We start from the raw sequence: 23,289 nt of genomic DNA, 5'->3' as shown, positions 1-23,289 counted from the left end.
AGGGTTCTCGCTAAGAGATGAATACATCACATGGCATAGAAGACAGTCCACAAGCCTAGGTGGAGGGGGAATGCAGCACCCCCTGCTAGAGAGCGAGGGGAAAACAGTCCTTGAATGGGGAGGATGAAGTTTGATACTCACCGCTACTGAAGGCTTCCTCCTCCCATTGGAGAGTCCTGTGAGGAGGGGTCACTCCCAGGGGAAGAGGGAAAATCACCCCCCTGTTGCGTAAAGCAGGGAGAGACTAAAACAAGATGGCCAAGGGCTCCCAGGAATCCCTTCCCCACAGCTGCATATACCTAGCTTCTAAGTTCTTTTTGTTCAGGTCCATGACTCCTAGGTGATGCCCCTCCAAAGAGCTCTGAGCACAGCTGGGACAAGGCAGCATTCTGATTTCAACCTGTGTCATGGGGTCCTACTCACTGCTAGGGCACCTCCTCCTGGTTATTCTGGGGATCAGCTCTTTGCAGGTCCAATGCCCCCTTCTGCCACTTGTTGAGGGCCTCTCTCCTTGAGACTCCAAGTGCTCTCCCTTCTTGGCTTGGCCCTCCCGCCAGGTCACAATGGTTTCCCCCTTTTGGGGTATCAAAGTCTTTCCACAGAAACTGTCTCCAGCAATCTTCTTATTCACTGCCCAGCTGGTGACACTGCCCCAGTGGCTGGTAGGGGAACGTAGGCCCACCCTCTACTCCTAGTTCCAGACCAGGGACCATCTAATCAGCAGCCAAGGCCTGCACTATCTTAACCTTTCCTGCTGTTTCCCTCAGTCTTTTCCTACATCCTTTCCCTAGGTTTCTCACCCTAACAGCCTAACAGAGGGTGACTGCAGGTTCCCTCGCTGCAGCCCCTTTTCACTGCCAGCTTCCTGGCATTATCCTAGCCCCGCAGCTGGGCTCGGTCATCTTTCAGGGGATTACTTGGGCCACCTAATTCCCCTCAGCTGTGGCCTAGTTGGTTGATCTGCCCCTCCTAGGCTAGTGTGGGATGAACACCCCATCACACCCTACCATTACCATTGCCTCCGCCTGAGCCTCAAGGAAAACAAGCTCAAACATTTCAAAACGGGTATCAAACACTACCCAGTCCTCTGGGTCCCCTGGAGTACAGCTGATGCCTTATCCCCAGTTCACTCTTTCTGGACAACCCATGTGATAAAGCTGCTGTACTCTGGCTCTGAACTGTAGCTGTTGGGGGGGGAATGAAATGCAGTGTGGTGAGAGGAGAAAAACATGCCCTGGAAGGACTTTTATAGGTAACCCCACTTTAGAATTCCCTGGCTTTCTAAAGTTTGTCATTTCAAGCGACACTTCTCTTCGGGCCTTTTTTCTTTTACATTCCTGCTACTTTGGACAGAGTTAGGGTTGAAGAAGTAAGTTTGTCAGGAAATATCCTTAGTTGTTTTGTTTTTCTGTTTAATAAAGTTGTCAGGGAAGAATGGTGTTAGCCCTTGCCATATAGAACTGTTTATTCGCCACCAAATAAATTACATTATTTCCTGGGCTACAGGTATGTCAAGTATATTTTGGCCTAAAATTTCTACAATTAAAAAAAAACAGAATTAAATACAATGATCCACCTTTATTTTGCTAACCCACGTGATCAAACCTAAACTTTACGATCTTACACTGTCCGATCTCACATATCAGTGTGCTTGCAGAGAGGCAAACCTTACTAGAAAAGAATAATCTTTATTTTGGATGCTGTTTTGTGCCAATCCTTGCCCTAGCTAAGAACTCAAGCCGACTTTCATCTCTGAAGCATAAGACAGTCATGACCAGGGAATAACTAAGAGTCAAAATATAATCTGCAGCCAAAATGTCACTGAGTGAATATTCTGTCATTCATCTCGACACTTTGTACTTGGAATTCTGTTTATGAAAGTATCCCTCGCAACCTTTCCTGTTACATAGGACAGTAAGTTTCTTATTCGTTACATCAAAGCTTCACTTTATTAAGATTCTTTCAAGGCCCCAAGCACCCTCAGTCTTGTTGCATAAAATAGTTGCTTCATTAAGAAATGCTTAAGAACACCCAAAAGCTTTTTCCCTCCCCTCCAAAGCCCTCGCAGATGTCTGTACAAGGACTGAGGCAAACAAAGAAAATTTAGTTTACAGACACAACCAGAATCTGACATCATTTTCATATATTAACCATGGAGGTGCTGCTGAGTTCAGTTCCGTACTTCAGGCTGAGTTCCATTTTGCATTAAAGCAGGGATGCAACCTCTGTTTTATATACAAAATAAGAGTGTGTTCTCCCCAAACGTCCAGCACTCACTCCCTGAGTACAGAATGAGTTTTTGGATAATTTACAAGTAAATTCATTCATTGGTTTATGCAGTCAAACTGGGTCCTTTAAGAAATTAATTAGTGTTGGCATGAGTCTTTTCTCTGTCCTGAGTGATCTTAGCAGAGTAGAGCACCAATCGCCACCCTTCCTGGCCAGCTAATTTGCAAGCAAGCGTACTATTGGCTGTAATGACTCAGTGGTACCAAGGCAGACTGGACACATGTGCCAGGAGTTCTCACTGATGGATGGCTTGGCCCAACTGGCATTGCTCTTCAAAGGTTCCATTCGGCGGCTGCACACTTGTTTGGGCATCAGTGTTTGCATTGCTGCTTGGCTCCATTGAACACTGGGCCAGCACCGCCAAAGGAACCAGAGGGGGAGCAAAGAGGAAGCAGAGACACTGGGACTCCGGGCCTGGGGTCTTTCTCTGCCTGCTCCCGCCACACAGCAGAGTGGTGGTCTCCCTAACGCAGCCTTCTAAACCAATAGGTCAGTGGCAAACTAAGGGGCAGATTCACCAGTAAGCTTTGGTTGATTTGTGCCGCTCTGGCAATGCAATGTAGTTCTAAAACTAGGTGAACTGGCTAGTGCCCTCTGGCTGCTTCGCATTGCTTTGGTATCCCAGCGAATCCACCCTTGGAAGTTTAATTTTTTAAAAAATGATTGAAGGTTGGTGCTGTGTATCTTCAAGTCCTTAGAAATATCTGGTAGCATTCCCTTTGGGTTTCTTATTTAGTGTTCATCTATGAAAATATTTTAGAACTAGGGAAATTCCCAGACAAAAAAATATATATTAAGATGGAGTTAAGGTTGAAAAGATGCCTCAGTAATTAAATAACTGCTACAGGGATGTGATAGTGATCTCAGAACTAAGCATTAAAAAACCAGGCAATTCAGAGTAAAGGTTACACTTAAAAGAAAATCCAAACATGTTAAGGTAAGAAATGCACAGTCAAGGCACGCAAAAAACTTAACTCTGCCCTGGAATCATGCCGGGGGGGGGAGGAGGAGGGGAGAGAATGATATGAAAAAAAAATCTAACATCTTTAAAATTTATTTTTTTCTAACCTGGGATTACAAATCCTAACAACCTTAATCATAATCACATGGTTTCTGCATAGGGTGACCAGATGAGAGGAAGAAAATATCGGGACACGGGGGGGAGGGTCTGACGGCAGAGCAAAAAAAACCGCTGAGTGCTGCTGGCAGAGCAAAAAAAAAAATGCCGGTGGAGCAAAATATTGGGACAAATTGCGTCCCAACCAAAGATTGGTCAGGACACGGAACAAACACCTAAAAATCGGGACGGTCCCGATTTTATCGGGACAACTCGTCACCCTATTTCTGCATGGTTTCACTACAGGGCAGAGTTAAGGTTGTTTGAGTGTATTACTGTGCATTTCTTACCTTATGATATATACTCTCATCCTTAACTTCATTTTACTGTAGATTCTCATCTGGGAATAATATTAAGGATACCTAGCTCTTATCTAGCACTTTTCACGCACAGATTTCAAAGCACCTTACAAAGCTGATCAGTGTCATTATCTCCATTACACAGTTGGGAAAACGGAATCATGGAATTGTTAAGTGACTTGCCCAAAGTTACACAGCAGTCCAGTGGCAGAGCTGGGAACTGACGTGGAGTCTCCCGAGTACCAGTGCAGGGCTCTATCCACAGGCGATGCTGGCTCCAAAATTTTCCCTTTTATTCTCACGATTAAAAAAGCCTTGTATTTGCATTAAGCTGAGAACATTTCTTTCACGTTGAGGCTGTAACATTCACAGCCGGTCATCACCAAAAGGACAAGATGCCTGCTATTACACGGATACCTTTCGTGTTTGAAAAAATACCCGACATGTAAACTTCATTGCATGTGACCGCTGTAATCCACTGCGTTACTCGTCTTCCTCATCATCTTCCGGGTTCCTCTGCAGGACAGAGGTCAGTTTATTCTGTAAGACTGCTGCCAGCTTTTTAGAGGTTTTCTTGAGGAAAGCACTCCCGGGGTGAGCGTTATTGACATGCAGATACAAGTCCTCTTGCGTTGGGCCCGTGTAGCCACAATCTTCGCAGACGTAAAGTTTATCGCGCCGCTGTTTGTACGCATATTGCTGCTGCACCCCATGGATCTTTTTAAGGTGGGATTCCAGAGAACATCGCTGGGTAAACGCCTTGTTGCAGATCTCACATTTGTAAGGCCGAATTCCTATAAGGCCAGACGACATTGTTTATTAATTATGATGAATCACATTTATTGCAATAACACTTAGGACCAACCAAGAAAAAACACCCCATTGCGCTAGGCTACAAACACTGATTAGTAGACAGTCCCTGCCCCAAACCGCATACAATCTAAATAAATATTTACACTTTCTTAGGATAAGATTTTCTGAAGTGGGTGCCTCAAGCGAGGCGCCTTAAATTCATATTAGGCACCTAACACCCTGTTTCAGGAAAGCACAAAAGCGTTTCAATGAGACTTAGGCACATGTTTAAGCTGAACAGGGAGGTTTTCTTGAATCAGTGTCCTAAATTATACGGTGTTGCCAACTCTCATGATACTGACTTTGATGGGGCCAGGGTTTCACCCTATGTTTCCAGTTCTTGTGGATGCTGAGAAAAAGCTGAAAATGTTTTCCTCCAAAGACTCAAAACCCAGAGGGCAAATAAAAAACACTAACTTAAAAAAAAAAAAAAAAAAAACCCTCTTGATTTTTAAGCCAATCTCATGATTGTCGGGACCTTGGCTCACGAGTTTTGAGCTATTTTGGTCCATTTCCAACCTTAGATAAACTGGTGCAATTTTGTGTTTAGACATTGTGATCCTTCTAATATTTATACTAGGGCTGTCGACTAATCGCAAATAACTCACGCGATTAACTCAAAAAAATTAATCGTGATTAAAAAAATTAATTGGGATTAATTGTAGTTTTAATTGCACTGTTAAATAATAGAATACCAATTGAAATTTATTAAATGTTTTGGATGTCTGTCTACATTTGCACATATATTTTATTCTATTTTGTAATTGAAATCAAAGTGTATATTATTTTTGCTCATAAATATTTGCACTTTAAAAATGATAAAAGAAATTGTATTTTTCAATTCACCTCATACAAGTACTGTAGTGCAATCTCTTTGTCGTGAAAGTGAAATTTACAAATGTAAACTTTTTTTGTTACGTGACTGCACTCAAAAACAAAACAATGTAAAACTTCAGAGCCTACAAATCCACTCAGTCCTACTTCTTGTACAGCCAATCACCAAGAGAAACAAGTTTGTTTACATTTACAGGAGATAATGCTGCCCACTTCTTATTTACAATGTCACCAGAAAGTGAGAATAGGCATTCGCATGGCACTTTTGTAGCCGGCATTGCAAGGTATTTACATGCCAGATATGCTAAACATTCGTATGCCCCTTCATGCTTCGGCCACCATTCCAGAGGACATGCTTCCATGCTGATGATGCTCATTAAAAAAATAAGCATTAATTAAATTTCTGACTGAACACCTTGGGGAAGAATTGTATGTCTCCTGCTCTGTTTTACCTGGATTCTGCCTTATATTTCCTGTTATAGCAGTCTCGGATGATGACCCAGCACATGTTGTTCATTTTAAGAACACTTTCATTGCAGATTTCACAAAACGCAAAGACTGTACCAATGTGAGATTTCTAAAGATAGCTACAGCAATCAACCCAAGATTTAAGAATCTGAAGTGCCTTCTAAAATCGGAGAGGGACGAGGTGTGGAGCAGGCTTTCAGAAGTCTTAAAAGAGCAACACTCCAATGCAGAAACTACAGAACCCGAACCACCAAAAAAGAAAATCAACCTTCTGCTGGTGGCATCTGACTCAGATAATGAAAATGAACATGTGTCAGTCCACACTGCTTCATCAGCATGGATGCGTATCTTCTGGAATGGTGGTTGAAGCATGAAGGGACATGGGAATTTTTAGCGCATCTGGCACGTAAATATCTTGCGACGCGGCTACAACAGTGCCATGAGAACACCTGTTCTCACTTTCAGGTGACATTGTAAACAAGAAGCAGGCAGCATTATCTCCTGTGAATGTAAACAAACTTGTTTGTCTGAGCGATTGGCTGAACAAGAGGTAAGACGGAGTGGACTTGCAGGCTCCAAAATTTTACCTTGTTTTATTTTTTGAATGCAGTTTTTTTGTACATAATTCTACATTTGTAAGTTCAACTTTCATGATAAAGAGATTGCACTACAGTACTTGTATGAGGTGAATTGAAAAATACGATTTCTTTTGTTTTTTTACAGTGCAAATACTTGTAATAAAAAATAAATATTAAGTGAGCACTGTACACTTTGTATTCTGTGTTGTCATTGAAATCAATATATTTGAAAATGTAGAAAACATCCAACAATATGTAAATAAATGGTATTCTATTATTGTTTAACAGCGCGATTAATCGCGATTAATATTTTTAATCGCTTGACAGCCCTAATTTATACACCTGTGCAAAACAGTTTGTAAGCTCAGGGCTTTGCTGCTGCAGGCAGACAGAATCAAAAGAAAAAGAGGAGTAAAATTCCCCCATTCATATAAACGGATGGTAACTTTGTAATCAAATTGTGCTAATGTACGCCTCTGTTGTTGATGATCTACTGGATCATTTTAGCAGAAACATCCAGCTAATTTGAGGCTGGAGGAGGGAGATTCTCAATCACAAATTTTTCTAGTAGTGTTGAAATGTTTGTCCCAATCACACTAGTAGTTAGGTCACGTCTACACTATAGGTGCTCCACCAGTACAGCTATGGTACCACAGCTATGCCACTGTAGCGCCATAGCGTAGATTCTTCCTACAGGTTTCAGAGTAGCAGCCGTGTTAGTCTGTATCCGCCAAAAGAACAGGAGTCCTTGTGGTGCCTTAGAGACTATCACATTTATGCTCCTATTCTTCCTACAGTGACACAAGGGGTTTTTCCACTGCAGTAGATAATCCATCTCCCCAAGCGACGGTAGCTAGGTCAACAGATTCTTTCGTCAACCTAGCCGCCTTTCCAGTGGGGGTGAGACTAGCATAGCTACAGCGCTCCGGGGTGGGAATTCTTCACAATTCCCATCAAATCTAGTTGGAATTCAGGGAAAACAGTCAAGTTTCAAATCGTATCTAGAACAAACAAAATGTAGCTCTTTTACAAATAATACCTTTGATTAAACGGAAAGAATTTATGCTGGTTACTTTTTACATTGAATTCAGCTCAGGCAATGGAAGATGACTAATCCGTTTCACTTTCATATTCTCATGCACTATCAGAGAGCTGCAAAGTTTTGGTTGCAAACACTGCAAGGAGCAATCGTTTCACGGAAACGTCAGACTATACTATATATGGAAATGTGTCTGCTGGTCTTAGCTTTTTTTTTTTTTTTTTGGTCCTTAATAAAAGTTTGTTTTTACAAAATCTGAACTCTGGGTCAAAGTGAACCTGATGGTGTGTCTCTGCTGTTCCCTGCTGTTTGTCTCCGACAGCTTTCCATGCACAAATTGAAGATCCCACAATGCTTTTCAAATAGAAAGTCGCATATCTTGGCCAATGTTTTCTCAGTACGTTAGATGTCAGTGGCTGTGTGGGAGTGACTGCGAAGCCATAAATGCCAGGTTTGCCTACACAGTTATTGCACCTGGATGTGCAGTGGGGTACCTGGCTAATGACTGTGCTTGGGGATACCATAAACAAAAAGGTTAATCAAGGTTGCACCGTAGCATCCCTAAGGTCTTGGCTAGTACTGAAACGGAGAGAAATCAGGGAGCTTGTCCAGCAGTCACTGGGTGTCCAAATCCTGCAGCACAGGCTAAACACCTGCTGGTTTAGTGACCCCTATATTATAGGATAGCCAGCTTGCCCAAGAATGTCTGCAGTGGTGAGGTTGGAGTCTAGGGGTCCCTCAGAAATTGCACAGGTGTAACTAGATTGATTTAGTGAAACCAGGGCAACCTTCTAGTGGACACTCTCAAAAAATCAATCAATCCATATTTATTTGGCTTAATTCAGTTATCTGCCACTCTTACAAGAGTGTCCACATAAGGGGTTATACCAATTTAAGCTCCCTCTGCATTCATACTCACACCAGTTACTTAAATTGGTGCAAACCCTTGTGTAAACACTCCTATTCCAGTTTGACAGCAGTTTATTTTGGTTTAGCGTAATCCTGTTTCTAACTGACTGAAGCTAACCCGGAACAGCAATGTCCACACAGCCTTTTGTACCTTAAATGTCTCCACACAGAGCCGCACAAGCCCTTCATTTAATGGATGCAATTTCTGTGAAGCCCAAAGCAGCGTGATTCTGCCACAGCTGGCTCTGTGGGGCATCTGTGCTCAGGGCTAGGAGAAGTCAGATTTGCTTTCTGGCTTCCCTCAAACCAGCCAGTCTGGAGGGGGAGGCAGAGTAGGATGTAACCAAACGAAACCGTAGTTATCTGAGGTTGTACTGAATATAAAATCCTATTCTGTGGTTCACCCTTTGACTATTCACCAAAACACTGCTTTCTGTTGCCTGTAGGGGGCAGAGCACTTTAGTTTTAAAAAAGGAACACCACGCGGTCGGGCTGCAGAACCCTCTCCCAGCTGCTCTCACCTGTATGGGTCCTTACGTGTCTCTTCAGATCAAAGGTGTCATTGAAACCTTTGCCACAGAAGGTGCACAGGTGTCTCTTTACTTGGCTGTGACACTTCACGTGACGGTTGAGCATCCTCTGCAAGCGAAAGCCTTTGCCGCACAGCTCACAATTGTGCAGCGCCGCATCGTCGCAGGTACCAGTCGTGAACTAACGGATGGAAATAAAACATGGTTCGATCCGATTCTGGGTCGACAGGCAAGAGCAAAGAACAGGGGGATTCTCTCTCTGCACAGTGAAAGCATCCTCACGGTAACAACACAGGAGAAACTGAATAGTATCACCAACGAGAAATCGGCTTTTATTGTCTGAGGCCTTAGCTTCCACTTGCAGTGAGCTGCGTGAAGCTGACCCCTTGCACCCACATTCCTCACACCGACCTCCCTGCATTATCAGGGCTTTCATCTCCTAAAACATTAGGGCCAGAGATCCATCGCATCCAACAGAAACATGCCATAAAGTCCCTGCATTACATGTCCCCTCCCCATGCTCCCATAATCAGTGTCACAACCTGGATCTGAAAATAGAGTGCCATTTCACAATACCCTGAATTACCTGCCCAACTGTATCCAGGGCCTGATTTTCAAAGGCACAAAGGACGGCCAGGTGCCCAGCTTCCATTGATGGTGCACCTAATTCTGCCCTTTGGACCATATTTACTAACACATATTGTGCCTGAGGGTTTGTTTTTTAGCACTATTTTTAAAAAGAACGCTAAAAACGCTAAAATCCCCCTAAAGGAGCTGTAGTGATTTGAGTCTGTTATTACAGTTAGTGGAATTGCATCTTAACAACATAGAATTGGGTGTAGATTATTCCATATGGATTTGGGCAAGATCTTCAGCTGGTGTCAATTGACTTCTCTCCATTTAGGTCATTAGAGCGACATCAATTTACACCAGCTCAGGATTTGACATATATAAGAATTTAATTGCTCGGAGCGGAGAGTTCTGCAGAAACGGCCTCAAACATTTTGTGAGCCTCTGGATTTATTTAATAAAATGAGCTGAAAAGGTAAACTCAAGTGTGGGGGGGGTCAGAGTTAAGGGTGAATTTCCAACTCTTGTTCAAACTTATATGAGAGAGGACTGACTGAATGGAAGAGAACAGGATTTCTAAAGCATGTGAAACAATCTTATTTGGGATTTGTAGTATGTCAGTTAGTGAGGCATGGATACCAGCTTCCTTACTGCCATGTTAATGTGGGTTGTTTGTGTTGGAAGAGAAACAGCTAGCACGACGTTGGGTTGGACATTGAGAAATGAGGATGACTCCCTCCACCGTCACAAGGAATTGTCCAGGTGTTATACAACCTAAGGCACGGACCACAGACTCCACACAGATCTGAGGAGTTCTGCAGCTTATGGGGCAAAGTCCGTAGCCCAATTCAACGGACAAGGAGCAATCTCAGAGTCCCTGCGGGTTTTTCCACAGGACGAAAGGGAACCTGTCCCATGAGTCATAAACCGGGATAATAGAAACATGCAGTCATGAGAAAAAATGAAAACATTCCAAAGATTTATGCCCTAATCCAGCCAAGCACTTCAGCACATGCTTTACTGTAAGCCTATGAGTAACCCATTGGCTTCAATGGGACTCCTCATACTTAGGTATTTTGCTGGATCAAGCCCTTGGTCCTTGTCTCCATGAGAGAGTTATGCCTATCTAACTAAGGCCTCATCGTCACAGGAAAGTTTTACCAGTTAGAGAGGTAGAACCCCCTAGATCAGTGGTTTTCAACCAGGGGTACGTGTACCTCTGGGGGGTACGCAGAGCTCTTCCAGGGCGTAACCAACTCATCTAGATATTTGCCTAGTTTTACAACAGGCTGCACAAAAAGCACTAGTGAAGTCAATACAAACTAAACTTTCATTCTAGATACTATACACTGAAATGTAAGTACAATATTAAACATTCCAATTGATCTGTTTTACAATTATATGGTAAAAATGAGAAAGCAAGCAATTTTTCAGTAATAGTGTGCTTCTGTATTTTTATGTCTGATTAAGTGAGGTGAAACCTGGGGGTACGCAAGACAAATCAGATTGCTGAAAGGGGTACAGTAGCCTGGAAAGGTTGAGAGCCACTGCCCTAGATAGACACACATAGCCACTCTGCTACGGGTTATTTTCAGTTTAGCTTAAATCCCTTCCAAGCAACATACTAAAACAAACACACAAAAAAGCCACCCTTATACTGGAATAAGAGCATCTACACAGAGGATTATGAGGGTATTTGAATTAACACCTTAGTTTACACCGCAAAACTTCCCCGTATAGACAAGGCTTAAATCGGTTTAGAATCACACCTTTAGTGAAATCAATGCAGCTTTCTCGTGTAAACAAGATTTCAGTGTATCTCTAAAGACTTCCTTTTGCTGTGTCTGATGGAACAGAAGATTTGTTTACCAAAAAGTTTCTAGAGGTTTTGGTTGTGAAGATAATCCTTACAAAGTAAGCCAGCATGCCATGTGTTGACTCTGCAGAACTGAAACAATAGAGTCGTCCCCAGTTTATCTCACTTGCCTGTTAATTAACTTGAAAGTGTTATTCTGAGTTAATGTTTTCATTCTTCATTCTAATACAAGAAAGGTTGAGCTAATGTGATTATCTGAAGTGGCTGGACCCGATGCTGGTGGTTCAGCTATTTGGAAGAACGTCCTTTATGGGGGAAGCTCAGTGTTTTGATTATGCTAATAGTTAAACATTAATTTAATAGCCACGCTGTCCATAAGGATATATCTACATTGCAATGAAAGACCAGCAGCTGGCCTGGGTCAGCTGACCCAGGCTCTGGGGTTTGGGAGGCAGGGTTATAAAACTGCAGTGTAGACATTCAGGATGGGGCTGGAACCTAAGACCCCATGTGAGCGTCCCAGAGCCCAGGCTCCAGCCAAGCTGGAATGTCTATATTGGAATTGTCTAGCCCCAGAAGCCCAGGTCAGCTGACTCATGCCAGCCCCTCTGTGCCCCAGGTCTCTTATCACAATGTAGACGTACCCTAAAACACAGGGTGCAAGGTGAGTTTAGCAGGCAGAGCAAAAAGGGACTTTAGCAGACTCCTGAGAATCTGCTGTGCATTTAGTGGTGTTTCTAGAAAGTTTGGGGGGGTTCTGCAGAAACCTGGTTAATAAGACGATACATATTTCTCTGTGGCTTTAACAATATCGGGGATTAAAATATAAGGGTCATCAGTAAACTAGTGAGCAAAATAAATTCCACGGTTTGAACAAAAAATAACCCCAAATTCCCAGCGGATTCTTTTCTTCCAGGCCATATGTGGCCTAGATCCCTGTGGCAGTCAGCTCAGTACAAACGCGAGGCTTTACCTGCACAGAGATCATGGCAGGGTCAGGGCCGACAGCAGCACAAAGCTATTAATACAAATAATAAATAACAATGAAGAGGCAGAGAATTAGGTTTTCCTGACGCGCTGGCTATTTTGCCCGATCCTCCTCCTCCTCCTCAGTAGCAAAGCAACGCTCGCAGAAACTGCCTCATGGAAAAGATAACAAGCCAGTTGCAAAATTTTGAATGAAGCTTCCGTAGTGAGGCGGAACTCATTTGCTCTGATCGGGCTACTTTTTCTTTTACACCGGGGAAAAACACTCAGCTAACTGCCCTTTTTCGGTCTTGCCATTTCTGCTGAAATCTCCATTACAATCAGCTGGTTTTTGACTCCACTCAGTCAGGCTCCAAATATGTGCGTGTGTGTACACGCAAGAAACACACACGGAGAGTGATTTTTTCCAAGTAGTTAGTTAACAGACAATTCATGAATTTCAACACACGGTGAGTGACTAAATCCTCTCGTCTGCCTTGCGAATCTCATCCACGGTTTTTGAGGGCGGGTATTTCCATAGCTTTGTATTTATTTAACTGAAAGAAGGCCCTTGGGTATAGTTTTGGGAGGGGGCAGAGGGTCTTTGCCCCCTTCAAACTGCATTGCTCCCCCACTCGCAGCCCCATTGGCCTGACTCAAGTTTCCCCCCCGGATATAGAAGTCAAACTATGCCTGTGAGTAGGCCCCAGTGTGGCAGCCGTTGTGGCCCAGATCCTCCAAGGTATGTAGGCGTCTAACTCCAATAGGAGTCAGGTGCCTAAATATCTTGGGTGGTCTGGGCCTGTGTTCCCCCGGTTGACGGTCACCGGGCTGGTTGTGTGCCAGGTGGGCAGATTATGGGAGGCTGGTGCTGTACCTTGATTTTCGATCTGACCACTGGGCGCTTCATGGCCAAGTCCAGAAGGGTCCCCTCTGCGTTCCCGATCTCGGCTGCTGGTTGAGGAGTCGGGGGATCACTCTGCTCAGCCTCCCTTGTGCTGGTGGCGCTGCTGCCATTGCTCTCCAAGCTGCAGCTGTCTTCAATGCGGTAGTTCAGCAGCACGCAGCTTATCCCTCCTGGGGCAAGGCAGAGAAGGAGGGTTACTGGGAAAGGGAGAGACGCTTGCTGCAGGGGAAAGGGGGTGGCCCAGATTCAGAGCTCCTGCAAGAGGAGTAATAGTGGCCAGGGGAGGGGCAGCAGCAGCAGGGTGCCGATGGCAGCTGCAGTACTGTCAGGGGCAGGCTGGGCTCTGGCCCTTCCCAGAAGAGGGTCGGGGGAGCAGAGTGGGAGGGTGCTGCTCAGGGACAGGCTGGCAGGGGGCAGGCAGGCAGGGTGCTGCCGGAGGGCGCAGGCTGGCAGGGTGCTGTCCAGGGACAGACAGGCAGGGGGCAGGCACGCAGAGAGCAGATAGGGAGGGGGCAGGCGGGCAGGGTGCTGCTGGAGGGCGCTGCCAGAGGATGTAGGTGGTGGTGGGGTGCCAGGGTGGCAAGGGGCAGAAGGCAGGGAACTGTCCAGAGGCGGGTGGGCAGGCTGGCAAGGGGCAGGAAGAGGGCAGGCAGAGTGCAGGTGGCAGGCAGTGCCAGGCTGGCGGGCAGGACGCTGCCCAGGGGCGACCAGGCAGGCAGGGGGAGGCATGCCAGGCTGGCAGGCAGGGCGCAGGTGGGGGGGAGGAGTGTCAGGCTGGTGGGCAGGCAGGGTACTATCCAGGGGCAAGATGGCAGGGGACAGGGGGTGGGGTGCAAGGCTGGTAGGGCACAGGTGGCTCCAGGCTGGCAGGCAGGGTGCAGATGGCAGGGGATGCCAGGCAGGCAGGGGGCAGGTGGGAGAGGGGGTGCCAGGCAGGGCACAGGTGGTGGGGGTGCCAGGCAGGCAGGGAGCAGGTGGTGGGAGGTGCCAGGCAGGGGGCAGGCAGGGCGCAGGTGGGAGAGGGGGTGCCAGGCAGGAGGCAGGTGGTGCCAGGCAGGGCACAGGTGGTGGGGGTGCCAGGCAGGGGGTGGTGCCAGGCAGGGCACAGGTGGGGGGGTACCAGGCAGGGGGCAGGCAGCGGGTGGTGCCAGGCAGGGCACAGGTGGTGGTGCCAGGCAGGCATGGGGCAGGCAGGGGGTGGTGCCAGGCAGGGCACAGTTGGTGGGCAATGCCAGGCAGGCAGGGGGCACGTGGTGCCAGGCAGGGCACAGGTGGTGGGGGTACCGGGCAGGGGGTGGTGCCAGGCAGGGCACAGGTGGTGGGGGTACCGGACAGAGGGTGGTGCCAGGCAGGGCACAGGTGGTGGGGGGTACCGGGCAGGGGGTGGTGCCAGGCAGGGCACAGGTGGTGGGCGATGCCAGGCAGGCAGGGGGCACGTGGTGCCAGGCAGGGCACAGGTGGCGGGGAGCGGGGGAGGCCGGCGGGCAGCGCTGTTTGAGCAGCGGGCGGGGCGGGGCGGCGAACAGGGCAATCGGAAACTCAAACACTTAATGGTCCCAAAGTTCAAACAGCCCAGCGGGGACCGGCCGGGGCTTCCTCCTTCCCGTTATACCCGCGCAGGGGGCGGCGGCAGGGGCCCGGCGCCCCGCCCCGTGCGCTCAGCAACCGGCTCCGAGGGCAGCAGCCTCGGGCTGTTCGGGGGGCGCTGCCCCGGGCACTAGGGCCCGATCCCGGGGGTGTCAATGGAAAGCCCCCCTCGGCTTCGGGGGGCTTTTGGATCAGGCCCAGAGGCCAGCGGGACTGGAAGTCACTCGGGGGGGAGGGGGTCTGGATCAAGCACAGTTGGGGGAAGGTCCCCGGGCATCAGCTAGGATCAAGGGGGGACACATCCCCCCACACCCCGATCCCCCCACATCCAACCCCCCACTCCCACACACACCCAGCCCCACAGCCCCCCCACCCTCCCCACTCCCATACACCCAGCCCCACAACCCACATACACACCCCATCCCCCCACTCCCCACCCACACAGCCCCCCACCCACATACACACCCCAGCCCCTCACCCCCACATACAGCCAGCCCCACAGCCCCCCCCCCACATTCACACCCCATCCGCCACACACAGCCAGCCCCCCACCCACATACACACCCCAGCCCCCCACACCCACATACAGCCAGCCCCACAGCCCTCCCCACACCCCACGTCTCCATTTCTGTGTCCCAGCTGCGATGTACTATCACGTGCGACGACCCCCCCCCCCCGTCTGTTCTCGCTGAACATCTTCGCCCTCCCCTCCCAAACTCTTGCAAAAACTGCGCCCCCCCCTGGTCCCCGGGGAGCGCCGCCTTCCCGCTGCGCCCCGATCCATTTCGGGGAGGGGGTGTCAGTCTGTCTCCCCTCCCCCTGCTGGGCAGAGAGCGGTTCTGTCGCAGGCAGGTGACCGCCCTACCTAGCCCCCAATTCCCCCCCCGGTGCCAGCCGCCCCCCAAAGCGCCGCGCTTGGCTGGCCCCCGCCGCCCGGCGTGGGAGCGCAGGGCCCCGCGGCTCGGCTGCCCCGTACCTGGGATGTAGGTGTCCGCTCGCTCCTCGTCCGGCAGCTCATCCCAGCTGCGGCTGGCCGGCTGCGGGCTTCGCCTCTTCACCAGGAAGGCTCTGGGCATGGTGCGGGCGGGCGCCGGGCTCCCCCCTTCCTCCCCCGATTGCGGGTCCTCCTGCTGCCCCCCAGCCCTGGGCGCGCCGAGCCGGGCCGCTGCAGCTGCAGGGCGGCCCGCACCCCCGGCGCCGGCAGGGGGTCCCGGAGCGGGGAGCGCAGCCCGCACGCACCCAAAAGAGGGGAGGGGGGGGGGAAAGTTTCCTAAGGTGGAATAGAAAAATGCACCAGGAAACTCGGCGAGGAGCATGCGTGCTGCAAACATAACGGTGTCAACAAGCCTCCTTACCTGTCCGACCGGTTGGAGCGGCTCCGCTTTGTTCCAGCCCTTCCTCCTTAGGCATGAATGTTTGCAAAAGAATTCAACGTCTGGGGGGGGGGGGATCCACCATGTTCTCCTTGCCCCCCCCCTTAACTTCCCCCATCCCCCACAGCCAGGTAGAGCCCCCCCCCCCCCCAGCAGGGCCGGCTTTCCCGGGGGCTTTGCTTGTTTGATCAGTTTATCAGTCCCCAACACAATAGGCTTTGCTTTATTGGGCGCTGGATTTGCGGGCTCCCTACCCAGCGCTGCTACAGCAGCGACACCCATTGTGAGTGTGCAGGGCGACCCGGGCGCGCGCCAGCGTCCCGGGAGCCCGGTGCAGAGGCAATCGGCTTTTTGCACAGGCACACGCTCGTGTGGGAACAACACACCGGCCGTTCCAGGCGTCTGACCTGTGCGCGCAGCCGAGCAGCTCCGGGCATTTTTGCTCTGTGTGTGTGTGTGTGTTTGTGTGTCTGCTTTGCAGGCGTGCACCGATCTTCAGCGGTCTGGCTCCCCGAGCGCGGTGATGGAGATGCCTTCCAGCAACGGAGAGGGGTGGGACACTGCTTGCAAAGCCGACACCTCCTTTTTTTTTTTTTTACCTGGTGGAAACCTGAGAGTCTTGCAGCGCCCAGGCCGCTTGAACAGGCGGGGAAATGCAACGGTTTTCCTACGGGTGGAGGAAGCCTCTTAACGGATTTAGGGAAAGTTCTCCCAACTTTGCTTCCCTGGCCAGACCTTTTGGGCAGTGCGGTGGCTGGGGCTGGAACCAAAGAAGGGGTAAGGTCTTCTATAGAGGAAGAATCAAACGACTCCCAAGCAAGTTCAAACAGCAAGAGAGATTTAGGGCAACCATGAGTGCAGCCCCCTCTCAGCAATGTTTTTACCCCTTGTAGGGCGGGGTGAGACTTACACGTTGCAGGGCTCTCTTAAAGCAAAGCAATTCACTGAAAAATGGGAGCCTTCCTCTGGACCTCAGTGGGTTTGGACCAAGCCTTGAATACAAACAGGGAAGCCATGGGGACTACCAGGAAGCCGTTCTGCGGGCCTGGTTCTCCTAAGTGCCCGGGCTTTCCTGGGGTTCCTGCTGATGAGCCCTGGAGGAAGGGCGATTGCAGATGATAATCAAGCCAGGGAATGATTAACAATTCTGCATTCGTTCCAGTTTCACATCAGCAGGGTGACTAGACCTGGGCCACGTGCGCTGGGCATGGCACATTAACATGGAGTAGGGTGGGAATTCATCCCAAAGCGACTCCTCTCCAGGCTGAAGGGAGAACGGTTTATTTTTGTTACACGTTTGAAACTGGAGTCCTATTGGGGTCTAATCCTGCCCCGTTGAAGTGAGTGGGAGCTTTTCCACTGAGATCAGTGGTTCCAACCTCTCTAGGTGCCAAACAAGCAACGCAAAACAAGGCAAACTGCGCCCACTTTGCCCTCCTGAGCAGGGGAAGAACCGAGCTATTCTCACCACGGCGCAACTGTGAAGTGATCTCATTGTTAAAGGCTTTTAAACCCCCACTTGGCCGCTCCCCGTGTCCCGCTGTGCTGTGGGAGAGTCTGGCTGGAGTCCTGGCCCCCAATTGGAGTTTGGCCCCATTTGAGTGAATTGCAAAAGTCTCGCCTTGTAGTGTCTAACCTGGTGTGTCAACAGGCTTTTCTTTTACACCTTCAGCCTTTGTTTGATGATTGGGAGTTGTTAATCGCTGACAGTCTGCTGGGGACAGGACAAAAATAAAGCCCCCAAGAGCTTTCCTGCGAAAAACTAGAGTCAGCAGAACTTTTTCCAAGGAACAATTAAAAAGGAATCAAAACTGGCCTTTTTACCAAAATTGGAAATGTTCATGATTTTCTTCAAAGTTTTCCTTTTTATCTACACCATTGGAAAACGAAAAATGTGGTTGTTTTTGGTGTACTGTTTTTTCATTTTTTCCCCCTCCATTCTCCTCTTTTTTTCCCTTCTTCCATCCTCCTTTTTTCAGTGGCAAAATGGAAAAAGAAATTAGAGGAGAGAGAGAGATTAAAAAAAAATTAAACATCAAGATTTCAATAAAAATGTTCACAAAACCAAAATAAATAAAAACAATTCCTTTTCAAAACCCACAAAAGGAATTGACTTTGCTTTTTTATTATTATTATTTGCAATTCTCCCCTCCTTTTGCATTTTTCAACCAACTTGACTAAAAACTATTTCGTTAAACCCTTATTAAACAACACTGGAAATCTATCCCCATCCTTCCTCACTAAACTCATACAAATAGTATTACAAATGACACCAGTATTACAAATGACACCTTCTTTGCTCAGGGTGAAATGCTGGCCCTATTGAAGCAAATGGGATTTTTGTCATTAATTTCATTGAGGTCAGAATTTCACCCCAAGGGCCAGATCAAAGCCCAAGGATAACTAGAAAACTTGCACCAATGTAATTAAATAGATTTATTTAGTTTATTGCGAATCCCTGCTGTGGTTTGTAAACTTTTTGAGACAGGGGTTGTCATTGGCCTGTTTGTACAGTGCCTAACACAATGGGTCTGGAGCGTCTGGATGCTACTACCATAGAAATGATAAATAATACAGACATGCACCAGTGTAACCAGATTGATTTTAAATCGATTTTGTTACACGGGGACAAGTTTTCTAATATAGACCAAGCCAAAGTCAATGGAAAGACTGCTACCAACTCCAGTGGGCTACGAATCAAGTTCTAAGATGTGATCCATGCACAGTTTTTAACTAGAAGTGAGATTTCTTGCCAAAATAGTTATACCGGTACACCCACTCGTGTGGACAACGTTATACTGGTATAAAGGAACATTATACTTTTCTCTTCCATCACAGGAATAGTTATACAAGTATAAATCACCTTTATACTGGCATAAAGTATAATGGTGCTTTATACTGATACTGTATAACTGTGTCCACACCAGGGGCGTTGTATTACATTAATTAAACAGGGATAGTTAAAATAGTACAACTTCTGTGTGTGGACAAGTCCTTTAGAAAGGCTAATTGTAATTAAAAGCTTTAAACAACTCCATTTCACCTTTTAGCAGCAATGATTAATACATGTTACTCTATTTATAATGCTGGGTAGAATATGAGTGCTGTATTTCTTTGACTATTTTAAAAAAAAAGCCCAACACATTTCTACAATGCGGTTCCCAACCTTTTCAGGCTACTGTACCCCTTTCAGGAGTCTGATTTGTCTTGCGTATGCCCAAGTTTAACCTCGCTTAAAAGCTACTTGCTTACAACATTTTAGTTTGTACTGACTCCACTAGTATTTTTTCTGTAGCCTGTTGTAAAACTAGATAAATATCTAGATGAGTTGATGTAGCCCCTGGAAGACCTCTGCGTACCCCCCACGGGTACGCGTACCCCTGGTTAAGAAACACTGAATGACTGATACCAAACTAGTTGCTGAATGAAATCCCACATGACATGAGGTCAGTAGAGTACTCATTATAGTGTAATCATGCCTGCGATGAATCTGGCTCCATTGTGTCCATTTATGGAAAACTAGCATATATTTATTTGTTAAATCATTTAGCTTTTGTTTAAAAGAAACCCCTCACCCAAAGGACACTTCTTCCCAATCTCTGGGGCGCCTTGCCATTACATTCAAAATCACAGATAGAGCTGTTTGGACATTTTTAGTCACAAGGCTGGTTTTTACAAAATTGAGATGTTTAGAAAAACTGTACTGGGGGGGGGGGGAGTCCTGTTTCGAAATTTTCAAAGCGGAACACCTCAATTTTTCATTTTGAAACAACTTTTTGAAAGGGAATTCATATTTTTATCTACTTTTTGAACAGTTTTTAAAAGGCCAAAATCAGAATAAAATGATCACACTGGAATAAATTTGATCAACGCAAAACAATTTTTTTCCAAAATTTCATTTGGCTGGAAATTTCAGCATTTTCTGTTCAGTTTCAGAACAGAGAACATTTTGAAATCATGGAATGTCCCATGAAACAGACAACCCAGTTTCCACTCAGCTCTAATCCCAAGAGCCTAGGTGATACAGAGTGAAAATCAAGCAAAGCACTTCTTCTTCTTCCCACCCTACCATTCAAAGTATGTCCGCTGTAACGCTACAGTGTAGACACTAAAGGGTATGTCTACACTTAAAATGCTCCAGCAGCATCAGCGTAGGTAATCCACCCCACGAGAGGCAGTAGAATTCTTCAGTCAACCTAGCTCGGTCTACAGAGGTTAGGTCAATATAGCTACATCTCTCAGGGATGTGGATTTTTCACACACCCTCCCACCTCCACCTTCGAGAGACGTAGCTATATCAATGTAAATTTATAGTGTAGACCAGGCCTTACTACACCAACAGGAAGGCTTCCCCCACTGATGTAGTTAATCCATCTCCCCAAAAGGCGGTAGCTGACTCAACGGAAGAATTCCTCTATTGACCTAGTGCTGTCTACGCCAGGGTTTAGGTTGGCATAGCTACATCTCTAAGGGGTGCGGATTTTTCACACTCCCCCTCAAGAGACATATCTATGCCGATGTAAGTTTTCAGTATGGACCAGCCCTCAGTCACCAGCCATGCAACCAATCCACTTTAAACCCCACTCTCTTTTCCCACCAAAGAGAAATTCCACCCTCAGCCCACCCCCTTTTCCAATGCCCATTCAGACAGATGGGCCTGGAAGGACAACAAAATCTGGCTATTTTGGTATTTGTTTCAGGGTAGGGTGAGACTCTCTTCTCTAGCATCCCTTCTCCCTTTTACACCAAGGAGGAATCAAGCACAAGGACCTCTACTGATTGCAGCAGCAGAGGTGTGAGGATTCAGAAAGATGCAGGTAATTAGACACGATTATTGTGATACAGGTAATTAGAAAACATCCAGCTAGATGCTTGTTAAAATACATCTGCTCTCAGAAGCCTCTAGCCCTACAAATCTATGATTCTATGTGTGTATCTTTACTTGTATGAGTAATCCCAGAGATTTCTCCAATGAGTAAAATTACACATCAGTGTTCTTCAGGACTGGGGCCTTTGGAGGCAGATTGTGAAGCCCTTACGTTGGTGAACAATGAAGCCTGGTCTACACTTAGACATTAGAAAATGTCACTCAGGGTCTGAAAAAATTTGTGCCCTGTGTGACGTAGTTAAGGTCAACCTAACTTCCTGTGTGGACCAATCTAGGTCAACAGAAGACTTCTTCCATTGAACTAGCTAACACCTCTTGGAAAGGTGGATTAACGACATGGACGGGAAACCCCCTTCCAGGTATGCAGAAAGCATCTATACTACCGCACTACAGTGCCATAGCTGTGTCTCTGCCATAACGTGACTCACACAAGCAGTCCCATCAATGGGAGTAATTTGCTCACCAGGGTGAATAAGGCTCCCACAGTCTGGCCCCTAACAAACTGCAGTACAAACTACAGGACACAAAGGATGCATTGTCCACCTGGAGATGCAGCCTTCTCTGAGGTGAACCACATCAGCTGTTTATCAGCACACAACACATGACCCAGCAATAATCACTGAAGATATTTAACTTGCCGTGATTCCAGAATCCAAAGGCTGGACTTTCCAGCATTAGCCCAACTCTGCTGCCATTGATGTCGATGGTAAATTGACTTCAGTGGCAGTAGAATTAAGACGATGCTGAGCTCTTTTGAAAATCCCACCCAAATAGAATCAAACATAAGAGGCTCTTTCTTGAATTGTACAAGCTTCTTGTGACAGACGGTGACTCATAGAGGAGTCTATTTTACTCTTAGAGCTTAACTCCCACTAACAGCCCTGGGGATTACGGTATGTGCCTGCACTGGGGAAGAGGAGACCACAGAGTGCCTTCAGGGAGTCTTAACAATAATAAACTCATAACTTTAAAAAAATGAGCTATTTAATTTCTCTGTTATGTCTGAGATTTCACTTCAGGTCGAGAGGCATTTAACTGATTTTTGCAATGCTTTCAAGTCGAGGTTTCTTTTCTTTTAACCACTCCTTGTCATTTAAGCCCAAAGGGTTAGCAAATTACGTTAATCATAAGCCTCACGAACCAATAACGTACTGCCGATTATCACATATGGGTCTTTTAGATGTTCTTGGTTTTTTAAAATGTCTGATTGGAGGCTCCCATTTAGCAAGGTACTTAAGCCCTGGCTTAACTTTAATCAGATGCTTAAAATTAGGCATGTGCTGAAATACCTACCTAAATCAGGGACTACGTGATCTAAAACCTTCTCTTCTTCTACATGTTTGTATGTTCTGCAAAAGGTGTTTGGTAACGTCAGTTCCTCATACTGTAAAGTGAGGTGGGCAATAATAACCACTCCACGAATTTTGGTAAGCCGTCACAGGCCGCACATTTCTACTATATTAATGGAAGGGGTGCTGGGTCTGGGAGAGAGTTTGGGGGCAGGAGGGAGCTCTAGGCTGGTGCAGAGTGTTGGGGTGCAGGAGAAGGTGAGGGGGGTGGGCTCTGGGAGGGAGTTTGGTGCAGGAGGGGGCTGGGGCAGGAGATTGGGGTGCGGGAGTGGGGCAGCGGATCTCCATGCGCTGCCCACACCCGCAACCGGCCAATGGGAGCTGTGAGGACGGTGCTGGGGGCATGGGCAGTGTGTGGAGCTGCCTGCCCCCCGCCCCCGCCAGGGGCGTGCAGAGACGTGCCAGCAGCAGCCGGTCACTTCTGGGAGCAGCATGGGGCCACGGCAGGCAGACAGCTGACATCTGGGACTTTTAGCGGCCCGGACTCGGAGATCACAAGGGGGCAGAGGAGGCTGGACAGAAATGTTAGACGGGCCGGATCCAGCCCATGGGCTGTATTTTGCCCTCCCCTGCTGTAAGGCGTTGATCCTGCAAACACGTAGCCTTATCTTCACTAGAAAAAAACAGGTGTTCTTAACTTGAACTAACTGACATGGGGTACAATCCTAGTGAAGACAAGGCCGTTTTGTTGTTTTCACACAAGTTAGCTGATTGAATTAAAGACTATGGGGGGAGTATTGTCTGCCCTGGGATTTTCCCTTGAGTTAAGATCACATCTTTTTTCCTAGGGTATGTCAACGCAGCAATCGAGGCACAATTGCAGCTGGAATGAGCTGAGATTCAGCTAGCTCACTAAAAATGGCAGCACAGACGGAGACATGGGCTAGTGCAGGGTCAGGCAAACTACGGCCCGGGGTC

At 47.4% G+C, this 23,289-nt stretch overlaps 1 protein-coding gene across 1 annotated transcript; it reads right to left on the bottom strand.

The window, feature by feature from the left end:
• Positions 1 to 1,447: 1,447 nt before the first annotated feature.
• On the bottom strand, positions 1,448 to 16,026 carry OVOL2 (ovo like zinc finger 2). The gene is made up of 4 exons (XM_054024051.1): positions 15,738 to 16,026; positions 13,145 to 13,344; positions 8,907 to 9,096; positions 1,448 to 4,499 (listed from the first exon to the last, which is right to left on the bottom strand). Exons 1-4 carry the CDS (start codon positions 15,835 to 15,837, stop codon positions 4,189 to 4,191), a joined length of 801 nt encoding a protein of 266 aa, XP_053880026.1. The 5' UTR covers positions 15,838 to 16,026; the 3' UTR covers positions 1,448 to 4,188.
• Positions 16,027 to 23,289: the final 7,263 nt, after the last annotated feature.

This window comes from Malaclemys terrapin, chromosome 3, assembly GCF_027887155.1.
Source record: "Malaclemys terrapin pileata isolate rMalTer1 chromosome 3, rMalTer1.hap1, whole genome shotgun sequence".
Lineage (NCBI taxonomy): Eukaryota > Metazoa > Chordata > Testudines > Emydidae > Malaclemys > Malaclemys terrapin.
Note: the sequence above shows the minus strand (reverse complement) of the source record. Positions and strands in the feature narration are given on the sequence as shown.